This window comes from Anomalospiza imberbis, chromosome 11 (genome assembly GCF_031753505.1).
Source record: "Anomalospiza imberbis isolate Cuckoo-Finch-1a 21T00152 chromosome 11, ASM3175350v1, whole genome shotgun sequence".
NCBI classification, from domain to species: Eukaryota; Metazoa; Chordata; class Aves; order Passeriformes; family Viduidae; genus Anomalospiza; species Anomalospiza imberbis.
In genome coordinates this window covers 21,745,070-21,771,549 of record NC_089691.1, presented here as the reverse complement: position 1 = coordinate 21,771,549, position 26,480 = coordinate 21,745,070, and the positions used below count along the sequence as shown (strand labels likewise).

Below are 26,480 nucleotides of genomic sequence, written 5' to 3'. Positions count from 1 at the left end.
GACTTGGCAGCTCTGCAAAGCTCTCACGCAGGGTCCCACGCTCCTGCTGGCCACGGAACAATGGGCAATCACGGCAATTATTGCTCTTTATGAGGGCATTTAGCACATTGTACAGCGCCTCACCAGCTCCCCGATCCCAGCCCGGCAGCACTGAACAAAAATCATCTGAATTGCAGCCCCTTTGTGCGGGGAACCTGCTCTGGGCTCCCTGGAATTCTACAAACACGTCCCAGGGCAGCACAGGACACCGAGGCTGCCAGGACCTTTGGACACTGCCAACTCCAACCCCTGTCACGAGGCAGCTGGAGCAGAGCCTGGCCCGTCCTCTCCACGTCCCCCATCAGGTGTTTGCATACTTGGGGAGAGACCCTGAGCCTTCTCCTCTCCAGCCTGACCTCTCCCAGCTCCCCCTGCCTCTCCTTGCCCATCAGATGCTCCAGTCCCATGGTCATCTCTGAGACTCTCTGCTGGACTCGGGAACCCAGGACTGGAGCCAGAATTCCACATGGAATCCAGCTTGTTTAGGTGCACGTCCAGCTTGTTTAGGTGTTTCCCATCCCAATTCTCCACCAAGGGTAGGACTCCCTTGCTCCAGACCTCACCAGGGTCTCAGGGATGTAGGGCTGGTGAAGGCCAGTCCTACCAGTAAGGGGCAAACTGAAGGTGGCACTGAGCTCCCTGACCTTCTCCACGTCCTCTGTCAGCAGGGCCTGTGCCCGTTCCGCAGCAAACCCGCCTCTGCCTATTTCCTCCTCTGTGGATACAACCTAGAAATCCTTCTCATTGCCCTTCGTGTCCCTCAGCAGATTCACCTCCAGATGAGGCTTTCCTAACAGATTCACCATGTGTTCAACTCTAGCTAGGTACATGAACAGATCCAAGAAAATCCAGGAGAACCTGGTTACTGGAAAGTTAAGCTTGAAGGCTGATGGAATCAAAACCCCAATGCCCTCTTAATTTTCCTACATGATCTTTCTTTCTTTCTCTTTCTCTCTTTCCATCCTCTCTCAAAAACAAATCAGTAACTTCACAGTACAACACCTGCTTGCTTTCAACATACACTTTTTAAAAGCCCCAAGAAGTGTTGATCCCACCACCTTTAATGTATGTACCTTTCAAAGACCACCGGATAACTGGATTTGCTCGTATCAGCCCAGCAAGGTGTAAGTACTTTTTTTTTTTTCTGATTAACGTCAAGACCAAAGAGAATAACTGGTCACATAATCCATTTAAAAAAGGCCTGGGATTAGGGATAATGGTGTGGCAGCAGTGAGTGCACAAGGCTGCCCGGAACCAGGCGGTACCTGCAAGTCCCGGTTGTGGTTTTCACAGAGCAGCTGCAGGAAGCGCAGGATGGGCTGCATGATGGAGATGACAGCACTCATCTCCAGCTCATCTTTGCTCTTGTCTGCTGCAGCCTGGGTTCCCTCCCCTGCTGAGTAGTGCTCCTCGGGGTCGGCCTCTCTCCGGTACGTGTTGTACGCCTTCCGCGTGGCCGCAGACGCCTCCAGCAGCTGGTCCCGCACCTCCTCGGTGATCTGGGTCATGGGCTCCCTCACTACAACACACCAGGACACATCTTAGGGAAGCTGGATAAGGAGGGCCAGGAAATCTGTGCAATGGTCCCCTGGCAGCTTCACCCGCAGGCCCACTGTTGAGCAGCAGCTCTTTGGTGAGTACGTTTAGCGTAGGCGAGGGGCTCGTGCCACACTCTGCACCTCGTACACCAACCACAGCAGGGTTACACTTTTGGGGATTAACTGGTTAGGGCACACACATCTAGCACGAGCAGGAGTCATGGTAAAAGGACCTGCTTCAGAACAAAATTAGGATTTCTTCACTTATTGTTAGAGAAGGCAGTGACCACAACCCACAGCCCAGGGCTGTTCTTATGGCTCAGATTTGGGCAGCTTGTCATGAGCCAAGGCAGCAGAGTCTCAGCTCAGAAAGACTTCCTCATTTCAACAGCACAGCCTCACAAATGGATGAAGAGGGGATGAAGCTTTCGAAATCCTGAGCCAGGGTACCACTGATCTCTGAACTTTGCTCTGTGGGATCAGAGATCACAGCATTATTGCATCAACTGAAATGAGTTCAAAACACAAACTCTCTGTCACTTCAGAAGGGGAATGACTGGGGATTACCTCTTTTCCTGTTGGGGGCATCTCTGTCCGAGTCTTCATCTTTCTTTTTGTTTCCTAAATCACTGGTGTTGACTGTGACAGTTGCCTTGATTTCTTGCTGTGCCACTTTCATGCGGTCATAAAAAACCTTAAAGAACTTCTCAGATTTCTTATCTTCTGTCAGTCGGCAGAAGAAGGAATGCTACAGGAGAAAAGGAACAGCATCTGTAGCTCCACAGACAGGTCTGAATCCAGACAATTCCACCTTCCTGCGCTGTGTGGTACCCTGCAGGACTGGGAGCTTCATTAGTTGTCAGTAAGCTGAAACTCACAGCAATGGAAACTTGTAGTTTATTGTGAGGCAGCCCCAGTGTCTCAGCTTGGTTAAGTCCCTCATTAACAACTTCAAATGCAGATTTAAAGAGAAGTGAGGGCAATAAATCACACCAGGCTGATACAACTGGGCAGCACACCTCAGTCTCAAGAAGGGAGATAAAGTAAGTACCAGGAATTAAGGTAAGGAGAAAGGAATTCCCTGTCATTTCATTATCAGTGCAGAAACAAAAGGGTATGGGCAAAATATAGAAGAACTGTCCTGCCTTCCCACCCTCAAATCCAAGGGACTGTGACTCACAATATGCAAAGCCAATGTTAATCACAGTCCAAAAATGTACAAACAGGGTGATCCCGTGAGGGACAGCTTGTGCTGAGTTTCCCCTGCCCTGCCTGCAGCAGCCTCCTTTAAACTCCTTCTGGCTCCCACTCCAATATATCTTTAAGTGACAGAAAAAACTCAAAGCAACTGACTACTTTTAAGAAGGTTTATTACTGTTCTTTTGCACATATGTGCACAGAGACAGAAAGTTCTCCCTAAAATCGAGGAGAATACAAATCATGTACAGGTCAAGAAGGAGCCAACACAGTAAGTGATCAGACAACTCCTGATGAAACCAATATGCTGTTACATAAATCAGGACCAGAGCTTAAACACGACTGAAGGATGAACTTGTAAGTGGGTCACCTTATGCAGAGCATTATGAAATTAGTTAGCATTCTGCAGCGGCTCGCCATCCAACAGCTTTACATGATGAATAGGAATGAAGCCTGATTTATTGAAAAAACAAATTAGAATGGGAACAGCAATATATCCTGCCCGCTCCGCTGCGGAGCACACGGGGCCGTGGCTGCTGCTGCCTTTGATCACTCCCCAGCAGCTGCACGGGGAACACACAGAGTGACTTTGAACGCTCCCAGAGCTGTGCCTTTGATTACAGCCAGAGCAGGAGTGTGGCTATTTAAAGAACGTGGTCAATATTCAAGAGGTATCCCTCCCACCACTGCAATACCTGCCCTTAGCACCTCAGGTAAACTCTGAAGATTGTGTTTATTTCTGGTGATTAACAGAGAGGAGGGAAAGGAGAACAACCCAGGAGAGACATCCCAAATCCAGCCACACCAGTAGCCCCTCCTGACACCCACCCAGAGAGCCCAGCAAAGCAGAGGTGTCAGAGCACTGCAGGACATGCCCTCTGCCCCAACACTGCTGGGCCTGTGATGTGCCCAGGGTGACCTGGGTGCTCAGTTCATTTATTAGTATTGGCACAGTACAAATAAAATATCCAAAACTTTCTATCAACAATTTGAATGTTTTCTCTGTGTTTTCCCATGGCTTTAAACTGAATGAGGGCTGACTTAGATTACATATATTCAAGAAATTCTTCCCTGTGAAGGGGGTGAGGCTGACCAACAACCCCTCAATAGCTGGGTGGTTGAGGCAACCAAGCCTGAATGAACTCTGTGACTTGGTGGCACAAGGACAGAGAGAGGAAGAGTTTGTATCTAAGGATATCTTAGAAATTTCACTCTACAGAGACTACAAATAGTAACAACAACAACAGTAATTTACAGACAGACCAGCAGAAACCACAGGCTCTAGAAAGGTCAAACACTTTCCGAAAAATTTGGTTGTCAGGCAGCGATGGCCATGACCCAGCTGTCACATCTGCAGAGCCCAGACAGGAGGAATTTCCCTGTGATGAAGCTGTGCTTAAGGAAAAGCCTTTTTCTGATGAACCACACCAAAGAAATACCTTTTATGAGAGTAATTATGTCTTGCTGACAGACTTGATTTTTGTTGTCTTTTCAAGCTTCTTAACTGAGTTTCCACTGCACTTCAGAGAAAAAAACCCCAAATGAAAGGAGCATTTCCAGTAAAGCATTTTGTGCATGCTGTGCATACACTGAAGGGGTGTCACCAAATGATTGTTTCAGTTTAGGTCAGGATGCCTAACACCTTCACACATATGAATCAACCACATGCCAGCTCCCAAAGATACTGTATTTTAAGAGGTGTGATCTTGCAAGTTGCGCTTGAGCAGGTAACGGGTGGTGATAATTATGACAGAAATCCTAAAATCTTATTTACAGATATAGCCTCAAAGCAGAAAGTGGAGAAATCTCCCTTTTTAAAACGGAAATGGAGTGGCCATTTTAGAGCACCGTCTGCTGGGGTCCTGGCTTGTGTACAGACACCATGGAACCACAGGCTGCTGAAAGAGCAAGTGTGGAGGAACAGCCAACCTCCACACTCCTGTGATTTTGAGGAACAGAGCTTTAAACATAGCCCTGACACTGCAGCATCTGACACCAGCCATCCCTGAGGATCCACTCACCATCACACTGGGGTCTGGGAGCTCCTAAAAACCTCCTGCAGGCAGGGAACTGTGTCCCATAATGAACCAGCAGGGGCTGTGTGGCTGTCCCAGGAGGGAAAAGCTGTCTGAGAGGTGGTGGAGACACAGCTCCATCTGGTACTGGAGACACGGGCAGTGAAGGCCAGAGAGGGATTTGTGACAAGGGCATGGAGGGACAGGACAAGGGGAATGGCTTCCCACTGCCAGAGGGTAAGATGGGATTTTGGGAAGAAATTCTTCCCTGTGAGGATGGGGGGGGCTCTGGCACAGGTGCCCAGAGAAACTGTGGCTGCCCCTGGATCCCTGGAAGTGTCCAAGGCCAGGCTGGAGCACTCTGGGCTAGTGGAAGGTGTCCCTGCCATGTCAGAGAATTGGAAGTAGATGACATTTAAGGTCCCTTCCAACCCAAAGCATTCTGGCATTCACACATTGTGAAACTGCATTTTACGTCAACCTTGCATTGTTCATGTCTGTTAAGCCATCGCCCCAGCACAGGGGTTTGCCCCAGGAACTCAGGCTCTGCAAAGAGCTGTACAAGTGCCCCCAGCTCAGGGAAGCCCAGCAGATCTCCAGAGCACAGCAACCGCGACAGCGCCGAGATAATGGGCTGGTTTAATTAATTCACTACACAGCCTCAGAAGGAAACACAGCCCCACCCCACGTGAGCAGCACGAGTGTCTGGCAGGACAGATACTCACCGGGAGCAAGGACATCACCACAGAGCTCTCCATCACGTCTAAGGAGGGAGCAGCCACCTCCTGCACACGTTCACTGTTTCAAGGGGATGGAAGGAGAGCCCAGCACAGGCATCACATCTGCAAAGCAGCCACACCACTGCTCCTCCTGACATCCAGATTAAAGCACCACAGAGCAGATCAACTGATGACACCAGCTACCTGGTGGAGTAACTTCCTTTCCTCTCCATCCCCCAGCTCCGTTCCTCAGGGATTCCAGCCAGAAGCCTCATGCACAGCAGGACATCCCCCTTACACCTCTGCCCCTCCAGTGCAGCCCCTCTGGGCCAAAGGAGGTCAGTAAGTAAACCCCATCATCACCCATGACTTTATCTCCTGGCCCACACCACAAGTGGCAGTAGAAGAGCTGCAAATCCAGAGATGGATTTCTCTGGAAAAGAAACCAAAGGTCAAGTTCCAGTTGCAGGACCTTGACCTGCTACAGCCCTGCCCACCCTGGAGCACCAGCAGCCCCTCGAGCTCCCTCACCAACTCTGCCTGTGTTTCATGTGGTTTTTTGAGAAAAGAGTCCTGTCTTTCTTGAGCTAGTGTCAGAGATGATGAACTACGTCTGTCTATGGTCGGTTCCAGTGGTTAACAACTGTTAGAAACATGTGGTTAAGCTCTTTTTCATGCCACTAACTTCCAGTCACTGATGTTTTTTTAAGTCTGTGTCTTTTCTGTAGTTATTCCCAGGAACTTGGTCTCCTCTTCCCTTCTGACTATTTACATACTCTGTGAAATGTTTACCTAATGTTTCGTGCTAAACTGAAAATACCATTTTTGCTTGCTGACTTTTTATTCAGCATTAATATCATTTTCTGTGGTGGGTACTTTTTGGCACGTTCTTAAATACTGCAAATCATTAACAAGCTGGATTGTAGAACCACATTAAAAAAAATAAATCACCAAAGAATGGGCACATTTCCTGGCATTAGCATTTAATTCTAAGACCTTTGACATATATAATATACACAATTTCTAATGATGAGTGGAAGAGAAGCTCAGCTAACTCCCCAGCAGTTCAGGGGGGCAGGATTATGGAGGCAGGATAACCACAGGGCAGGGACAAATGCTCCTTAACGTGTCTCTCATACCAGCAGTCAGTAACAAATTGGATTTTAGCCAGCAGAACTGACATCTGTCCTGTGGAGAGTGAAACCATACAGCACAGCAGTCTGTGTGCTTTGTGTAAGGTGTACAGAGGACAGACCCAGGTAACTAATCCACTCTAAATGTAACTAATCCACAGTAAATGTAATGATGAGTGAGCTTGTGCCCAGTGTAGGACTGTTAAATGGGGAAAAACACTCCAAACAGGCAGCAGCTGAAGGCAGCTGATTTCTAGCTCTTGCCTCTGAAAGCCTTGCCAGTCTGGGCTGTGTGTGCTGCCCCCTTTACTGGGAACACCTTTCCCTACCCTGTCACCTGGCTCTGCCCCCAAGTCACGACTGTTCTGCCAGCCAAGAAAAGGAACAACAGTTGGATTGTTTCTCGTGGAACAGCTTGACTTTCCACCCCAGACCCGTTCCAGGCTGGGCTGTCTGACTGATCCGGGGAGAAGCAGCAGCAAAACCCAGCAGTTTAAGCAAAACGCTGGGTTTAAGCAGGCTCTGCTCAGCTGTGCTTGCTCCCCACGAGGGGTGGCCTGGCCTGAGGCAGCCTTGGCTGCAGGAGCCACTCCGAGGTTGCCGTCAGCCCACGGAGCTTGGAGCGTTCCCGGGGCCGCACCCTCCCTTGGATGTTTCATCAGCCACCAAGCCCTGCCAGAACATCCCAACTCATCCCAAAGAATTCCCCAGCAAAACAAGCTTTTGATTACCAAGAAACCAAGGAAAGCAAAGCCCCAGCAAACACCTCAGCAATTAAAGCAAACTGCTTTAACTGTCATCTCCTTCCCCGTTTCCCTAATGCCAGTGAACAGAAAATACCCCGTGAACTTGGCGAGCCAGGGAGATTGCAGAGAGGAAAGTCCCTCCAGAAGGAGGAGAAAGCTCAGTGATCTGGCTTCAACTCAGGACATTTTATTCCAACACTAGAGAGAAATCACTGCAGGGACCTCAGCTCGCTCGGGTTATCCAGCCAGGCTGCCAGCACGAACTAATGCAAAACTTGTGTGCTACTTCATCTCTTCAGGAAGCTTGCCACCCCCAGATGACTTCTTAGAGCTGGACTACTTCAAACAAGCCACATTTTAAGGAGAACTGCACTAACACAAGCACTGAATTAAGCACAAATGCCAACCCTCTACATTCTGCCTAAACATATTGCGAGGGCTTCCACTGCAGAGAATTCCAGCCTAACTCTGCTTTCGGTCCCTCCTCATCTATTTATTTTAAATATCACTAATCTCTCTCAATCTCTCGTACATCCTGGCTTGCTGGAGATCCATCACTTTGGGCACGAGTGATGGATATCATTAGTCTTGCATAGCTTAAGGAAATGGCAGCTGAAATATTTCACACTGAACATACTTCACAGTTTGAAATAAACCCATAAGGAAAATCTGCCAGAACACCTCAATTGCCTGTTTTTTTTTGCAAACTGTAAAATAAACTTTGTCCTGAAAGCAGAAGGAGGACTTCCCAGCTCTATTTTCCACAAATAAGACAAACTCTCCCTGCCATGGGCATCCACTCTCCACCCTGCACAGCTCTGCTCTTTGCTGGGGGTTCTGCTCACTTATGGGAGAATGTTTTTTGGGGGTGATGAGTGTACAGAGCCTGACCTGTGGAAATGCTTGCCTGTCCCAACCAGCTTTAAATGAGACCAGCAGCACAACTACACCAAGAACCTGCACGTTCTCCTACTGCAACACCCAAAAATCTTGTTGCAACTTAAAGACATTTCACAGAGGAAAGCAAGAACAAACCTCACTCAGAGACAGTTCCCTCACACCCTCCAGAGCCAGCACGAGCCCTTGGAAGGATGAGGTGACACTGGTGGAGGCACAGTGGGGGAACAACAGGCACAAACACCACTGTGGGGTCTGGGCTCACAGATTGCCTCGGGAGCTTGGGAGACTCAGGGTCTGCCCTGCTGTCAGCACGGAGCCGATTTGGGTTCCCTGTGGGAGCACACAGGGCTGGGTCACTCAGCTCAGCCATGGCAGGAGCATGGATCCCAATCCCCAGAGCAGAATCATGGAGCCCATATCCCATGGCAGGAGCATGGAGCCCATTCCCCAGAGCAGAATCATGGAGCCCATATCCCATGGCAGGAGCATGGAGCCCATTCCCCAGAGCAGAATCATGGAGCCCATATCCCATGGCAGGAGCATGGAGCCCATTCCCCAGAGCAGAATCATGGAGCCCATATCCCATGGCAGGAGCGTGGAGCCCATTCCCCAGAGCAGAATCATGGAGCCCATATCCCATGGCAGGAGCGTGGAGCCCATTCCCCACCAAACCAGCAAGTGCTGCGTAGGTGTGAGAAACAAGGAAGTCTGCAGACTCCCCGAAAGAAAAAAAAAGTGTAAGATCTCCTTGAGAGACAGAGGAATTAAAGAAAACCATAGCAACAAGTCAGTCCACCTACCCAAACCACCCACCCACCACCAGTTTCATTTGCTGACGCACTTCAAAAACAAGCTGGCTCCTACCCGCTCTGGAAGGTGAGCAAGCCCTGAGAGCTCATTAAATTCCCTTCTCAGCTACTCTTGTGTGCCTGCAGCTAGTGAGCAAGTGGGATATAAATAGAAGTTATATAACAGCGCTTTGTTGATTCCTGTGCTTACCAAAAAAAAAGGCAGCATGACCTTGTTTTGCTGAATAGCTTTGCCTCTGCCTGCTCCGGGAGGACTTTAATCCTGCTAGGGATCATCTTGAAAGTTTATGTTGGACCTGGATCCCATGGAGAGGAATTGGGAGAATTACCTCCCTGCTCGCTCCTTGCAGGACCAGGATCCCAGTGGAATGCTGAGAGGATTGCCACATGGGAGGTGGTACCCAACTATGAACACCACGAGGCCACCAAGGCACAGCTGAACCCTGAGGTAGAGCCTCTTGTCCTTTTTTTCCACCTACACTGCTCTACTGCACAGGTGGGCACCTCAGAACCCAGCAGGAAACCTCCCTTTGGGAAAAAGACTGGAGGATGTTCTGCTCCAGGAATACTGATGGCCCAAACATACCTCAGGAAGCAGCAGGAGCTGCAGCTCAGGTGCAAAGATGAGGTGCTGTTGTTACCATCTCACCTCATCCACCCTGAGTCTCACCTGTGCATCCCAGTGCCCGGAATGGAAATGCGATCTCCCCTGCAGGAAGGATTCCTCACACTGCATTATCAGGGGGCTGGGTTGTTTTGAACATGGCGGTATCCAACAGCTGAGGGACACTGAGACTTCACCGTGCTAAATAGATTAAAATAAATGAGGAGAAGATGGGTGTGCTCCCACAGGCTTGGCAGCCCCATGTCCTCACATGCTGTGGAGCAGCAGAGCATCAGGACAGAGGTTCCTCATGGCTACTGCAGGGCCTGAGCCTGCTCTGGAAGGCAACTCCACTGTCAAGGAGGTCAGGATTTGCACAAGGTTTCCTTTTGGAGAGGGCTCTTTCAGAAAAGGGTGAGATCTCTGCCCACAGTTGATGATGCAGGTCCTTATCAACTTTTTTTTAATGTCATGCTCGTGACATAATCATAATTTAAAAAGGTGTATTTTACCTTGAGGAAAAACACATTAAAACAGTGAAAGACACAGGCAGGTGATTGTTTAACACGTGCCAATGGCTGGCTGGTTGTGCACTGGTTTCCTAAACAGCTATCATTAAAACAATGTTAAAAAGATAAAACATCCTGTATCACAGAATTCTGTTGAAACAACAGAAAATTTAAGACTTGTTTTATCAATGATCAAAAGTTTTCAAGTGCTATTTACAGAAGTTTAGTGACCCAAAGACATTCTTGCCTCTGCAGCCTTTGCCATCGCATACAATTGGCTGTGCTCACTGATATCTCTGAGTGCTGCAAATCTTGCAAGAAATAAAACAGATTTTAAGAATCCAAACCACAAATTGAAGCATTATTGTGTCACTAAGCCAACATTTTACCCCACCAGTACTCCTGTAATGTTTTGCAGAGTTTCCCCCCCATTTTGCAAGGCAGTTACAGCCACATAAAAAAAAGAAACAAAGTGTTCCTGCAACCAAATAGGACATTTTGGTCACAGTATTTCACAGCCAGTGCCACAATGAGCTCAAGGACAAATTTGTCTTGAAGCCTCTGCTCTCTCAATCCCAAGGGCTGTGGCTGACCAGCACCAGTGGCTGGTACCCCCCAGCCCTGGGCTTCCCCTGGGTCCCCCAAGTGCCAGAAACACAAAACTGGATAGCTCTGGATTCAATTCCTTTTGTGCATCAATCATGCAATTATGTAACAACTGTCAATCACCTCTGGACAGTCGGAGGCACAGAAAAGGAGACCACAGTTCACCCTGGTGGAGTTCCTCGCTGGTGGCAAAGCATGAGCAGAAACGTTGAGAAACGTCAACCGAGTCCAAGTATGGAGCAAGACCGGGTTGGGATGGGAGAGCTGTGTGAGTCCAGGCCAGAATTTCCTACGAAGCCTCACTGATGAGGAGCTGGCTGCTGAGATTTCTGTATCCATGGCACCTGTTCCAGGGATGGCACAGCCACAGCCCCCAGCCCCAGGCAGCACTCAAGGGAGGGCACAGGGATCCTCAACCAACGAGCTCTGGAAGTTCAAACCGCTCGAAGCCACAAGCTTTTTGCACTGTCACATCTCAAAGGAGCCTGGTGAGCTCCAAGCCACCAGTCCATACAGCACGGATTCACTCTTGCTGTGCTGTGATGGAGGCACAACTCTCCAGTTCATCACCACCAGCTCATTGGTGCTGTCTGGAGCCAGGGTGGCCCCTGGTCCTCATCCCCTCCTCAGCTGCTTGGGGACAGAGGGCTGTGCAGCACATCCCACCATCATCCTCTGCAAAGAGCAGCAACTCTGCTCAGATGCCTTAAAGCCAGGAGCAAATCCCACTTCCTGAAAAAAATCACCTTTTCCTTGCGTGCCAGCTCCCACCTCCCCACCCTCTGCGACTGCAGCCCACCTAGGGGACAGCAGAGGGCAAAGGGGAACTGAGGCACCACCACTCTCTGAAGTGGCAGAGGTGCATTGTGTCACCTCGGGGCAGCACTTAAAAACTGCCTGAAACAACCAATGCCATCAACCTCATTTTACCTCCCCCTGCTGAAAGCACCAACATGTGCGTGTGGGTAATTTGTCACGCAAGCTGACTTTTGAGAAGATCCCTAATTAAAGGAGCAGAGTCTCCATGGAGAGGTGTTATGTAAGGGACTTTACTTGCCATTAACTTCCACCGACCAAGGAAACCCGAAACTCGGCGGAGGTGAGGCAGAGACACGGCACACGGAATTTTTATTTAGCAGATGAGAGACGAGCGTTGCAGGACGAGTCCTCAGCAATTTCCTGCACTGTCACTCACTCGCTGTAGCAGAGGAAAGCCTGGCCGCGCTGCCCCGCGTGCGGCGTTCATCCCTGCCCGACGGCACACACTCTGAGTGCCCACCAGCACCCACCAGAGCATTCCTTGCTCTGGAGAAGGGAGCCAGGACAGCAGCCGGGCACTGGCACCCGGGGAGTAGGGCAGGCTCAGCCCTCGCCCTCTGGAGCAGAGCGTGGGGCACCCCCAGGGCTGCCCAGAACTGCTGAGCCAGCGCTCCCCAGGGGGATGCTCAGGGTTATATAAATTAATAAAGGGGTTGATGTAATTTGCAGCTCAGTGAGTTGCAGCATTTGTCAAGTTAATTTGTTGTCTGGTGCTGACCCCGTGGTTCCACCTCTGCTTCTGTCTCTGTGCAAACGAGGGCAGGCTTCCCACTGAAACCCAGGGCTCCTGCTGAGCGAGTGACAGCCGCCACAAGGTCACCACCATCCTGCTCCCAGAGAACCTGACAGTGTTTCTAAGTTAATTCTAAAAGCTAAAGCCCAGAAAGTTTCCACCCAGAGAGCTGGAAGCGGGCAAAGACCTTCCCAGAAGAGCTAATTTGCCACATTCACATTCACCCCTGCAGCAAAACACGGAGCAGCGTGGGATTCAGGGTGCCACACACCACCAGCTCAGCCTCCTTCCTGAGGTGAACCAGGAGCCTTTTCTCTTGTCCTGCTTCTCCCCCACATTCATTTTCTTAACAATACAATAAAAATCCCTCCTACCAATTACAATAGGGAATGTTTCGAGATTTGCTTTTCTGCTGGAGTTGGCAACCACCTACTTTGCCTACCCTTAATACTGGCCCTGCCTGCACCTAATGAAACAGCAACACCTATTGCAGTTATCCCTTCCCAGCATCATGGGGATCTGCTCTCCCACTGAAGCTCATGGGAGTTACCTGGGAACTCCCATTATTAACCATATTACAAACATCATGTGCAAGTGCCTGTGTGTTGGTACAAACCTTCTCCTGCACTTCAGGCGGAATCAATTTCCCGTGTGAAAACCTGGAGTTAAGAAAATGCCATGCAGGAGTGACACATTTCTGGCTTTGCTGCCAAAGAGCCTTTTTTACATAACCTGTCCCTGTCCCACCACTTTCCTATTCTCAAAGGTAGATAGAGGCAATTGAAGTTCAGTAGAAATTATTCAAACTGAGCACAGAACAAACTTGTTTAGAGCACTATCAATCAACAGCTGCTAATAATAACCAAAAATAATTGTGAAATGAAGATAAACTCTGTTAGACCTCAAAGACAAAGCTGGCTGGTTTGGCTAGGTGAACTTTCCCAATGACAAATGCATCTGATGCAAAATGAACACAGATATTAGTCCAGAGACTGGGGATGACTCTTCCACTGGCACTTACTGGAAACTGCAGAAGAACTGCAGAAAATCCGCTCTGCAGAGGTTGCCAAGCCCTACCCATCCACTCTGCAAAACTTATCAAAGAACATTAGAGAAAGACTGGGATAAAACACAAGGAAAGTATCAGGTTAATTTTCCCAAGTGCCTCTTGTTTCCATAAGCAGCCAAATTTTGCAGCGTGTTTTGTAAAAATTAATTCCTGCTAAGGGGAGACCATCACTTTGCTGCACTCAGTAAATCTTCACTGTGTCACAGCCAAAGGCTGCTGTACAAAACCAATCAGCTTTGCAGATGAGCAATTACCCACACAGCTCTCCTGAACAGCTGGGCTGCACCCAGGGCCCTCTGCACTGTGAGCCATTCTTCCTACATGGAGACAGCAAAGCTTGATGACATGAGTTCACTGTCTCAGGATACCAGTTTAACCTGGCCATCACATCACTCGGCAATTACCCTGGGAGATACAGCCCTGAATTAATGATTTTACTAAAGAGCAAGCCTCCACCTTCGCTTTGATTCCCAGTGTGGAGCCAGCTGTTCTCCCAGAAGTTAAGCTTTGTGGTTGGTGTTTTCCCCACTGGAGTTGTCCTGACTTGGCTCTCTCAAGCCCTCCCCAGAGCTCAGAGTGCTGAGGACACGCTGTTCCTGCCTGCCACTGCCAGCATCCCTTGGGCCCCCATGTGCTGGAGCCACTGCAAGGCACCAGAAAAGTCTCTTCCTACCACCAGGAGTTTAACCAACATGAAGGAAAGCCACAGAGCACATCTATGCACTGATTATGCTCCTTTTTTGCCTTTTGCTACAAAGTCCATGGAGTGTTGCAGCACAGAGCGTCCACATCCCAACAGCTCCACGGGATATTTTCAATAACATCCCGTTCCTGCTCTGCCTGCGTGAGTAAGAGCTGCTGGGTGTGTCTGAGCCCTCAGAGCTCACAGCATTAGCTGTAGGCATCACAAGTCATTTGGTTCCTAAAACACTCTGTACTTACAAGCAGCCCACGCTCCAGCAGAGCCCCCTCCCAGCCCATCCCGCCGGAGCACGCACCCAGGGACTGCTGGCTGCCCGTCCTACAGATGCCTGCCGAGCACTTATTCCTGAGTGGGAAAGGAGGGAAAACAGCCACTCTGGGTTGTGGGAGCACGTCTGTAGAGGCTGGAGTGCAGCAGGACCTGGCAGCAGTGCACGGTGTGGGGTGGAAGTGCCTCTGCCCTGAGAGCCATCCGTCACTCCTGACCGCAGGGCTGTTCCACAGCCCAGCTCCCGGTTACAGACAGCAAATGCAAACTCAGCTACCTCCCTTTGGGCAAAAAGGTGTCTTTGGAGGTGGACTGCAGATTTTCCTCTTGGTTTTCAGTAGGTGAGCTGAGGGACCTGCTTCCAACACAGATTTGGGCACTGTGGGAAGTGACTCTGCTCAATCCTTTAGCACTGAGGTCCAGCACAAGCAAAGGACCTCTCCATCAGGTCGGTGCAGTTTGTTTTTCCTTCCAGCATGATAGTGTGAGGTTACCTGAGGCTCCCTGAGAGCTGTAAGGATGAAAGCTCAGCTTCCTTTACTTTAGAGAAGAGCAGGAAATTTAAAGGAGTGACTGTCCCCCAGGAATGCTAATCCTGTCATTGCCGTTTAAGGTGACACAGGATTTTCAACACTCAATTCCCACTTCATCTTTTGCAAAGAAGTTTCATTCCAGAGCTTATACACAGGGGATTAATGAGGGTACTGATTAGAGACAGAGTGAAGGAGCCCAGAGACATTCCCTGTCCTCTCAAGGGAAGTTTGTATGGACACAGGAGGTGCTGCTGTAAGGACCTAGTGTGTGTTTCAACCACAACAATCCATTACAACTGGCCAGGACTCAGCCCCAGAGACAGACTGCAAACACAACATGTGCAGAGCTAAATAAATAACATATCACACATTCAGTCATCTTTGTAAGCAAGTTTTGCTGTAATAAGGTTTTACTTTCCCTGTGGAAGAACGTAAGGGCTCGCTGGTGTGTGCTCATTAATCCACACCAGGGACAATTTTCTTTTAGGGGAATCTAATCCTTATTGAAAACACAGAAAGGAAGAACAGTGAGATTGCTGGAAATGGTGGTGGTCTGGACTTTACCATACATTTATTTCAAATTCCAGTCTGAAAGTCAACAGCTCACTATAAAAATCTCTGAGCATGTTACAATTGCTTAAGTTATTTGTAAGAGCAGTCAATAACTTACCTACAAAGCTGTTTTATTACATATTCCTCTCTATTGCCCTGGGAAAACACCTCTCATACCCAGTACCCGCGCAAACATTCAATAAGTTGACTTTTGCATGGCAGACACTAATATTTTCCTTAATTACAGGTTAAAGATCATTCAGATCATTTCCCCTCCCGCCTCCTTAACCCTGTCAAATTTCCTGGATTTCATAAAAACATTTCCCTTCTCGACACAGTTCAGTCACAAGATGAAGTTTTCCATTTCCCTACCTGTATCGTGGTGTTCCCACCTTCCAGCAGGGCAATGGCCAGCAGGATGCTCTCGTGGAAGACTCTGTCACTGGTGGCATTCATGATGAGATCTATGACCAGGTTGGAAGCACCTTCTTTATCCAGGTGGCACTGGACATCTGCCAGGCTCATCTCCCCTCGGCTCATTGAGCTCGACCCAGAGCTTCCTCCTGTAAAGGTGGTCAGGAGAAACAGGTTGGCACTGACCCCGTGGGGATGGCAAGGCCAGGTGGACAGGGCTTGGAGCAACCTGAGATGGTGGAAGGGGTCCCTGCTCATGGCAGGGGGTGGAACAGGATGAGTTTTAAACTCCCTTTCAACCCAACCCATTCTGTGATTCCATTAGTGACTTTTTTAGCAACGGCCTCAAATGAAATAAACTTCACTGTATAACTGACTTCAAATGGAATTTTTGCCCATCCTACCCCACAATCTCTGCAATGATATGAAATTGTTTTCTTTCAGAAATGGTTAATAATCTGACATCCTTATGGGCACATTTCCTAGATATTATTGCAAATATTAAATAGATCAGGATTTCTAAGCACACGCACTCAAAGCAATGTCACAAATGTCAAGCCAACCCAAGGCAGTCACTGAAACATACAAAGAGCTCTGTCTGCTAATTTTGCTCTCAACTGCAGTCACCCACGTGGACAGTTCTACTCCTTTTGGGAGCTCACAGACAAAACCGTGGGGGAAAACATCCTGATTTGAGCCGTGGGGTGCTGACTGGTCAGGAATACACATCCCCGGGGCAGGGGAAGGGATGAGTGTTGTTTTGATTTTTAAGATTTTCTAAAACCTTTTAAGTTTACATTTTTGTAATAAACTTTCTCACGCAACTTTCTGTAAATAACTTATTGCTTTACATTCCTTTATAGAAGAAGAAAAATTTAATAAACTAGTAGTTTATCCAGTACCATTAGAGAAGTACCACTTTCACCCTCCAATCCGCTATCACCTTTAGAAAACCATAGCTGTTAAAGTCAAAAATAAACATACCCTTTTTTACTTTCACAAGAACAAAAACGTACATCGTACTTTCTCAAGTCCTATAGTAAGAGATGAGCAGAGTGTGTCCTACCTCCCGGGCCGGCCTTGCCGGGGCTGCCGGCGGACAGGGGCCCGTTGCCGAAGGCGGTGAGGCTCTCGCGCCGGCCGGCCGCGCGCACGTTGCCGTAGTAGCGGTTCACCAAAACCTGCCTCAGGGCCTCGCCCTGGATGCAAAGAGCACAAGGGGATCACGATGGTTGCTCCATGAACAAGCCAACCACCCACGTTCGTTGGCAGCAGGGATGCTGCTACCAGCACCCTTCTTGCGCTGAGGGAGGGGGGAATGAAGCCCTGGAGAGCTGGAGAAATCCACTGAGCAGCTCCTGATGTGCTGGGACACTGCAGGGGTCTCATGGGGCTCAATAAGATTATGGGCTCCCCCATGCAGCCCAGAGACAGCTGCAGTTCAGGTTTTGTGTACAGCTTTCTAGACAGATTTAATTTTCTGTGCGGTTCGTTTTAATTAAGTTCTATTGTCTCGGTCTTAAATGCAAAGGAGTTGCATCTGTGCAGCGCCAACACAAAACCAAGAGGTGGATTAGAGGAACACCAGAAATGATTTTAAGGAACAATTTAATCTCCTCACACCTCTCCTGTTTTGCCATCCCACCAGCCCTGCAGGGCTGTGTCCCTCCACCAGCAGCTGACACGATCCATCAGCTGCGAGCGGAAACCCGAGCGATCCCGCTGGATCCCGGCTCTTTGTTCCCTGCTGGCAGCTGCCCGAGTCACGCCAGCCCTCCCACCCCAACAGCCAGCACTGCACGGGGTAGGTCCTCACATAACCCCAAATCCCGGAGCACCCGGAGCTCCGGCACGGCCCCAGCGGAGATCCAACACCCGCAGGTGGAACGCCACCCCACTGCTGTCACTTCAGCCTCTGCAGGAATCCCCCGGGCTCTGGGGAGCTGGACAAAGCTGGCAGCACTGCCAGCACACAGGGATTAAGGGATTTTTGGTAAGGTCTTTGTGCACAAAGGAGACCTGGGCATTATTGTCACCGGGAGCTCCTGCCCTGCTAATGGCAGCGTGGTTACAGCAGCACCATCCTGGGACAGTGCTGCGGAGGGGAGGGAAGGGCTTTTCTGGGGATTCAGGAAAAAAAATAGACCTAGCAAAAAATAATTTCATATTAAAAATATGTCCAATGAACTAAAGCATATTGTCTTTAATTCCATTGACAAAAGATGTGCTTGATTTACTGATTTTCAGTTGTATTTAAAATTAAATTGCTTGTCTGACTATAGATTCAAGGTGTCATTTAATGCATTAGCTGTCATAAAAGTAAAGTCTTACTTTCTAAACTTTCACAGGAGGCCTTTAAAACACAAGTAAATGGAACAACATAAATGTGCATTAATTAGCTTGTAGAGAACTCCAGCACTGCTGCAGTCCCACTGATTTTATACACAGCTGGCACTCAAAAAAGTCACTTCAAGAGATCCTTATACCCCAAAAGAAAAAAAAGACAAAAAGCTGTCTGATAATCAAGTTCTTTACCAAATTTCAGAAATCACTTCCACAGGGAGAAGGTCCACACATGCCTGAGCTGGTGAGGGATCTCTGCCCTCCCCAAAGGGCTGGGGCTGAAGTCAGGGCTCCCATTGCCCCCCGTCATCACAATCCAGCAGCTCAGAATGGTTCCTGTGGATTCTCAGTGTGAAAGCTGCAGCACGGGAGCTGCATTTCATGGGCTCAGATGGGAAGGAGCAAGCGTCAGGGAAGAGGATGCAAAAGAAACACAAAGTCAGTGCTCCAATCAGCTGCTTCCAAAAGCTCCCAAGCAACAGAAAAAAGGAAAACTCCTGTGGAAGCAGCAGTAGGAGGAGATGAGCACTTCTCCAAGGGGCATACGCTTCCCATCACCGCTTGGGCCAAAGAGTGAACATGTGGGAGAGGCAAGAGACAGCTCAGGAGCTCCAGCAAACCTGTCCTGGAGGAACTCCTGCGACTGACAGCAACATGGGAGTGTTTAGTACACGAGGCAGTGCTTTATCCACCTCCCTGCTCCCAGTCTGGCAGGTGAGGGAGGCTACGTGACAGAACAAGGCCAAGCCAGACCAAAAAAACCCTGAACTACATCTTCCTTGTACATGTGCGCTGATTGGAAAGGCAACTTGACACCCAGATGGGCCCCAGGACACACATGGCTACAAGGAGCTTCACATCACCTTTTTCCTTCTCTGTTGAACTAACTGGCAGCCATCCTGTCAAATGGCATTTAAACCAGGGATTTTTACTACTTACTACAAAGATAACACATATCCAGCCTCAAGAACAGCTGCTAGCAAACTCCACCTTGCCTGAATTCAGGAGGGCAATTAAAGCTCTTGGAGCTGCTCCTAGATTCTCCTTCTGGAGCTGGAGGTGACTTCTGTTCCATGGTCAAAATAGTTGGAGTGAGTGGAAACCTGACCAGGATAGGCACCTCCGGTGTCTGTAGGTGTTGTGTATCCAAAACAAGACAAATCACCAGAAAATACAGCAGGAACAAGTATCAAGCAGTTGTTTCTAGTCAGAGTGTGCTGATCCAGTCACCAGCATTTCAAACTCTAACTGGGAAGAAAAGCTTTGGTTCCTACAAATTTATCCAAACCCATGGTACCAGCTAACAAAATATGAGTATGTGACCAAAGCAGAAGGGATAAAAAATAAGTGGTATTTAAGAAATGTTCTAATTAATTCAGCTGCAATGCTTGGCTCCAGAACAGTTCTTTAACCATCCTGTTAGTGCTGTGCACCACTTTGACGAGGGCAGTGTGCAAACAAATATCAGATGTTTGGCAGTAACCAGAAAAATCAAATATGGTCCCTAGGAAAAAACCCAACAGCGTCCAGTTTCATCTGCATTCACACCAGGTACAGTAAGAGTAAGTCACACAGAAACATCACTGTACATGCATCAGCAATGCAGATGCAACACACAACTCTAAGTGACATCAGAAACCTGTTAGAAGCTTTAAAACAGAGCATCTTTAATATTTTAGAGTGAAGCAGTTATAAAGTTGATGCTGTGCAGCGTGGCTATCTAGAAAGGGGTGGTGTGGCCAGAGGAGCCAACTCCAGGAGCACTGGTGAATGTCACTTCCCAATGGAGTGATCAGCACCCAGGGGGAAGGTTTTGACAGTGGGAATGGACCAGACCAGGACCTGAGTTCAATTCGGAGCAGCCAAGCACTCGTCCGTTCCGTGTAACCCCAGAGAAGGGGCTCCAGCACCTCACTCTGTCAGTATGGCTCATTTTTTGGATTTTCCAGCCAGCATTTAACCCCACAAGTTTCTTACATGACTTAGGCTTCACTGTTCACAAGGGAAAGGGAGAGATGAGTTCTGAACGTGCTTGACTGCTGTACATACCCTTCTATGATCCTCCAGTTGCCTCTGTGGTAGAGTTTGATCAAGCTCCTGCTGTGCGTGCAGAAAGTTCATTTTAAAGCAGAACGACACTCAAGAGAGACCAACATCTTGGCACTCATGGGGAATACTGGGGGAGTCACAGCTGGATGTGTCACGAGGGGGGAGATGAGGGAGATGGACTGACAAGCCATCAAAACAGGACACCTGCCCTCGGCCAGCCCTGGCCCCTCTGCTCTGCCACCCTCACACACCCCCCGGCATGCAGGTGTGCCAGCAGTGCTCCAGGAAACACGACGTGTGTCTGGTGCCACAGCTCCCGGGGACACACGCAGCCCGGGGGGCTCAGCCCACGCATGCCCATGCACAGACACACAGGAACACCCCCCAGCCCACCGGACACACACTCTGGGGGTGAGGGACTCCAACACATCCCACCGTGGTCACTGAAACTCGTTTGAGACTGGGGAGGGCTTCTGGCCCAGCCTGGGGGCTCCCTTCCAATGGCCAGGATGGAGTGGGGAGGCACTGAACTGCCCCTTGGCACAGGCACGTCTCCAAATCAAATCTCTCTCACTTTAGATATTCGTTTTCCAGGAATGCAACTTCCACTTTGCAAAGCTGAAGCACATTGGGGTTTTGCTGCTTTAAAGCATCTGAAAAGGTGTAGAATAACAGCTCTATACAGGGACCCATCAGAAACCAGGAGCCATCTCCCACGCATCTCAAATCCATTTGATGACCACTCAGAGTTTCAGGTTACATTTAAACACTATTCCACAAAAATTACAAATACAGAGGCCTAAGCCATCACAAACACGTCTTTTTCTACATGATCTCACATTTATAAAAACTTCACAGCTCAGAGAATCAACACTCTCCCAGACTTCTGTGTTGTTTCATTTAGATTTGCACTGATTTGGCACCCAGTTGTACAATCTACCAATGCCATGTCCGGATGTCCCATGAATTTCAAAGGAATTTAAGATTTGATAAATTTTCCTGCCTCCTTTTTGGCAAATAATCTGCTTCATGCACATAAAGGACATGTTTCTACATATCCAATTCCCTTAGAACCAGCGGCCTTGACCATGTGCAGTGACCCTGAGCTTGTCCACTGGGGCATTTTAAATGGGACACCAATTGCTCTGGAGTTATGAAGCTTCCACTAAGAACTTCTGCCACCTCCCTTTCCTTAAAGTATTGAAGTTTTTAAGTATGTGAGGCAAAGGGAAAACCAAATTCTGAATTAGGAGCCAAAATGAAATCTCATTTTGCCAGTGTAGGAAAATTTGAGAGGAGACTTTTCCACCCTTAAAGAATAAAGGAAATGGCTGAAAGGAACAGACTTAGGATTAGCTTGCAATTTTTTTTTTTTATATTTTCAGACTACCACGCTGATGGTATATTGGATTAAGGCACTTGAACAAATCTACTTATTTCCACTGTCTAACACCACGCAGGAACACACATTCCACAGGGTTTTTTACCAACAAGACACTCCACTAGGACTACTGAAACACCAATATTTGTGTGCTGTACAAATATAGGTGGCTGACACACCTCTACAGGGCTCTCCGTTTCTGGAGCTTGCGGCAGCTAGTTGAAAGTAAAATGCAGAAAAATTAGTCATTCCTCCAGAATCCTTCATCCCAACAGCAATCCAGTGGTCAACAGTGAGGGGAAGGGAGCTGGCAAAGCACTTGACTTCAGCTGAATCACCACAAATGAATTATAGCTGTAATTACTGTTTACACTCTCCCACCCTGCTGCTAAAAGGGTCACATTTGGCAAATTCCGCAGGTATCCTTTGAACACCCCAAACTGCTTTGCATTAACTCAGAGGCACAAGCAAAAAAACGTAGTTGCAGGTGCCCAGAGCACTTCTGGGGACCACACCCCCAGGATCTGTCACTGGAATGCTGCACATCCACCCCAGTGGGGAGGAGGAGGAAGCCAGGGCTGCGTATCACAAAGGCAGCAGCCTTATAATTTTAGCTTAAAGAAATGCATTCTGTGGATTCTCATCTATAAACATACTTTTCTCAAGATAAAAGATACACGACACAGCACCAAACAGGAGCAATGAAATAAGGGCCTGAATGGTGACAGCTTTTCAAATTTAAAATGCTGATCTTCAGCTGAAACAGATGAAGACAAGTAACTTTTATCTAGTCAAGCACAGACACACAACAGAGAAATGAACATTCAAACTCAACTGCCGACTTAATTGTGGGGAAATTGCTGTAACTTCTCAGGAGCAGACCCCAGGAAATAACTCTCACAATCCTGTAACCCCAGTGAGCCGGGCCATGTCTGCCACAGGGACAGACAGACCAAGGGAGCACAGACTGGGGGAGCACCCAGCAAAAGCAGAGGGAGGCCACAGATGCAGCAGGAGGAATAATGAGACTCCACTTCCCAGGAAGGCGCTCCGGGAGTGAGCACTTCCCCTGCAGGGGCTCCTTGGCCAAGAAAAAGACCCTTCTCCATTCTCCTCCCAAGGGACTTTGCTCCTGGCCAGCTCCCATGGCCTTTGGTGGTGGCTTCCTTGCATTGTCACCGCTCCTGGACACGTCTCAAGCATGCAACCCCCTTGTGTGGCCAAGTGGAAGCAGGGAGGGTTTAACCCAGAGGAGCGCAAGGGAACAGGAAGCAGCTCGTTCCTGCAGAGGAACACACCGTCCTGCCCTGCCCTGCTCCCAGCCTGGAGCCCTGACAGCTCATGGGGAGCCTGGGCACATTGTCCCGACGGCACAACCTGCCTGGGGCACGGGAAACATCCCTGCCTTCCCCAGGAGCCAACAGCAGCAAGGAAACCAGGCCTGTTCCCCTGCAGGGGAAATGAGGTCCCTTCCTCCTGGGGAGGGGAGATTGAAGCTGACAGGTCAAGTGGACATGACTGCTGGACTCAGGATTCCAAACAAAAGTTTCCTTCTGGGCACTGGTACAGGTTTCCCAGAGAAACTGTGGATTTTCCATCCCTTAAAATGTCCAAGGCCAGGCTGGATGGAGCTCTGAGCAGCCTGGGACAGTGGAAGGTGTCCCTGCCCATGGCAGGGGTGGCACTGGATGAGCTTTAAGGTCCCTCCCAACCCAAACCATTCTGGGGTTCCTGGGCTGATACCTTGACCCCAATTTCAACCAAACATACATTTACATTTTGGGGCTGAACAGCAGCACAGACGAAGAATCACATAAAATTGTTAGTTTGTTCCTTCCCAAGCTGAAATTACAAATTCCAGCTCACAAATTCCTGTGCCCTCCCTCTGTGGCACAGACAGCACATCAGAGCCAGCACCACACACTGACCTGGGAGCAAAACCACTGCCCTGGGCAATGCCCACGTGGATCAGCCACAGCAGCACAGCCCTCAGCCATCTTCCAGTAAGAATATAAACTCCAAATCCTGAAACTGTTATTCTTTGAGTCAAAATGGGGTCGAATAGCAAAGAATTATTGAGCTCTTGCTGCTGCGTTACACTTTGCACTCTCCTGTGTGTGCTGCAACAGCAAAATATCACCTTATGCTTTACAGGGATTGGACAGGGAGGGAGAGCAGCCCAAAGCAGTAACTTTCCAAGATTTCTTGTGCCTCCATATATTTCAGCTCTCCAGCCGTAAGAAAGGGATGGGTTGGAGGGCAGAGGCAGGTTTGTGGAACACCAAACACAGCCAGGTGATTAGCAGGCCACAGTGGACAGCTTTTAAACTGGAACCCAGCGGGTGGCCAGGTCAGAGTCCAACATCTGTGCTTTTTACAAGCAGTAGGGAAAGGTCCTTTCAACTTGCTGAGCAAAACCCTCTCCTCCTCTGAAGTTTCCACTCCCCCAAGGCTGGCCAATAACGTGCTCCTCACGAGCCATGACTGGGGATGCACAATCTCTGACCCTCTGGTGACCGGAGCGCTTCCAGCATCCACTTCCCCAGCACAGGCCACGTGTGCTTCCCAGAACAGACTGTCTGACTCAAGAGTGCATGTATGGCCCTCAAAAACCACCAGAGCACGTGACAGCTCCAGGGTGAACTCACTGCATCTCAACTTCTGAGATACAGATGAGCTTTCCACCCTTTTCCTTTGCAGTTTGGAGGAGTTCTTCAAAGATTTATTCTCATTTGCTTTCAAAATAACGACCACAATGAAAGTTGTTGAACCTTTCCTTCCCAGAAAATTCAAACCACTGCTGTGATAGAGTAGAAAAGGTTTGAGGAAAAGCAGAAAGATTTTCATTCAAGTTTGAAGCATCAGAATTGCTTTTCTCCACTATTTTTACCCAACTATGCAGTGAACACCCAGACCACCGAGCAGTGAAAAGGCCTGAAATACATTAAAAAAGGCTGGTGGAGATTCCAGTTCACAGACTGGGGCTGCTCCAGAGAGTGGCTTCAGCAAAACAGGCTGGAAAACATCTGACATTGTAATTAATGAGAGGGAAATAACCTGACCAGAAAACTCACATTTGTGTGACCACACATTCAAAAACCTGGTCTTTTTCTCTTCAGCCTCACCAGACTTTGGAATTTTGACAAAATAATGGACAAACCAGCACAATTCCAAGCACCAATCTCCTACACTCCAGGCTGCCCCAGAGTCCAAAGGACTGAGAGGTGACAAACCTCAGCCTGCTGAACTGATGACATTTTCCAAACCTCCACACAATTCCTTCAGGTCTCTCCAAACATCCTCTCTCCTGTCCTGGGAGGTCCCTGAGCTCAACACTGAGCACTGAGGAAGCTGAGCCAAACTCCACGGATTAGGCTCCGTGGACAGACAGTGGTGAGGAGCAGGATGCCCTGGGCTGTGCAGGAAGTCGGGTGCAATCACTGAGAGGTCCCTTCTGGTCCTGAAATCTGAATTCAGGAACTGACCCAACTCCATGCATATGGCATCTCATTACTGGGGTGGCAGGGGGAGACGTTTGGCAGAGAGGAGGAAATAAAAAGGGAAAACACAACTGCAGAGTCAGGCAAATTGCACATTAAGCTTTTGATAGCCAGGTTGTACATCCACATGCGAGGAACTAGAGAGAAGATCTCAGATAAATGTTCTGAAGCCTCTGCCTCAGCTCCTGCATTGCCATCTCCGGTAGGAGCTGGAATTCCAGTGGGAATGGCTGTTCAGACTGAATCCTGCAAGTCCCTTCCCACTTTTTCCTCCCTTCTCTGAACTTCTCTGCTCTCCCCTTTCAAATACCATCAGCTCTTCCTTGAAAGGCACACAGCAAAAGCATCACCTTGTCTGATCCGTGGCAACAGACTAGAGCACGAATTATGCTGCTGTCCTTCATAACTCTTTAAAAATACCACAGAACTCTGTGCAGCCTCCTTGCCAAGTCCCCTTTGTAAAGCCAACACTGTTACCTTGTGGAGCTGAGGAGAAATTTGGATAGGAAATTTCTAGCCCCTGCAGATGATCTGTAGGTGTTTGTCAAACAAGCATTTGACTTGTTATGGAGAAGTTTCAGGGCAGAGGGGAATAACTGGGACCCAGGAGCACTGAACTGCTTTGACAAACTTCCCACGTTCCATTTCCCCCTGCACAGACGTTGCCTTTTCGGGGATGGAGGATCTCAGACCTGCCTAAATCAGGCAGCAGCAGGAGATGTGGGGCAGCACCTTCTTCTGGCACAGGTCTCCCAAAAGGCACATGGGATTTTGGGGGGCAGGGGCAGCCCCCGGCTGCCAGCCCTGTCCCACACCCAGGGCAGGGACACGGCTGAACATCCTCCCTCATCTCAGGGATGCAGAGATTTGTGCACTGCCAGGCGAGGAGGTGGCAGATCTGCCACAAGGGCTGCCAGTGCCCGCACTCCAAGGTCACCAAGATCTACCTAGGGGAATGCCCTCCCTCATTTTCCAGAGTTTTCAGTGGAGAAATCATGTTTTAACTTGGGCTGGGACTTTCCAGGAGCTGGAGCCCTCAGTCTCTGCCCTTCAGCCGGAGTGCAACCACTTCCTCCTCTTTAAATCCTTGATCTTGCAGGACTTCTACTGAATACAGTAAGAACTACCTTCACAACACATTTTACAGCAGCAGTTTTAATTAGCAGTAAGATGGTATAACTATTTTTTTGGTGACAAGTAGCTGTAAGAAATGTTCCAGTCTCCTTTTCCAAGGAGCACACCAATTCCAGTCCGTGTTAAAAAAAAAAAAAAAAAAGCCCTGTCCAAAGCTTGCAGGATTTC

The 26,480-nt window shown here is 48.9% G+C and overlaps 1 protein-coding gene and 1 long non-coding RNA gene across 15 annotated transcripts in view; one reads left to right on the top strand and one right to left on the bottom strand.

The window, feature by feature from the left end:
• The window catches only part of LOC137480927 (uncharacterized), a 448,694-nt gene that overhangs the window by 230,091 nt on the left and 192,123 nt on the right, over nucleotides 1-26,480 (top strand). The gene's annotated exons all lie outside the window — the stretch shown is intronic.
• ITPR1 (inositol 1,4,5-trisphosphate receptor type 1) overlaps nucleotides 1-26,480 on the bottom strand; it is a 162,845-nt gene that overhangs the window by 40,178 nt on the left and 96,187 nt on the right. For 7 of the 13 annotated variants that reach the window (XM_068202353.1, XM_068202356.1, XM_068202354.1 and 4 more), the window contains 6 exons: nucleotides 21,858-21,893; nucleotides 20,298-20,348; nucleotides 16,972-17,104; nucleotides 15,864-16,054; nucleotides 2,145-2,325; nucleotides 1,305-1,558 (listed from right to left, as the gene is read on the bottom strand). In XM_068202353.1, coding sequence (XP_068058454.1) covers nucleotides 1,305-1,558; nucleotides 2,145-2,325; nucleotides 15,864-16,054; nucleotides 16,972-17,104; nucleotides 20,298-20,348; nucleotides 21,858-21,893 — 846 coding nt within the window. The remainder of the gene's footprint in view (nucleotides 1-1,304; nucleotides 1,559-2,144; nucleotides 2,326-15,863; nucleotides 16,055-16,971; nucleotides 17,105-20,297; nucleotides 20,349-21,857; nucleotides 21,894-26,480) is intronic. The other 6 variants (XM_068202351.1, XM_068202362.1, XM_068202363.1 and 3 more) reach the window with 2 other exon arrangements.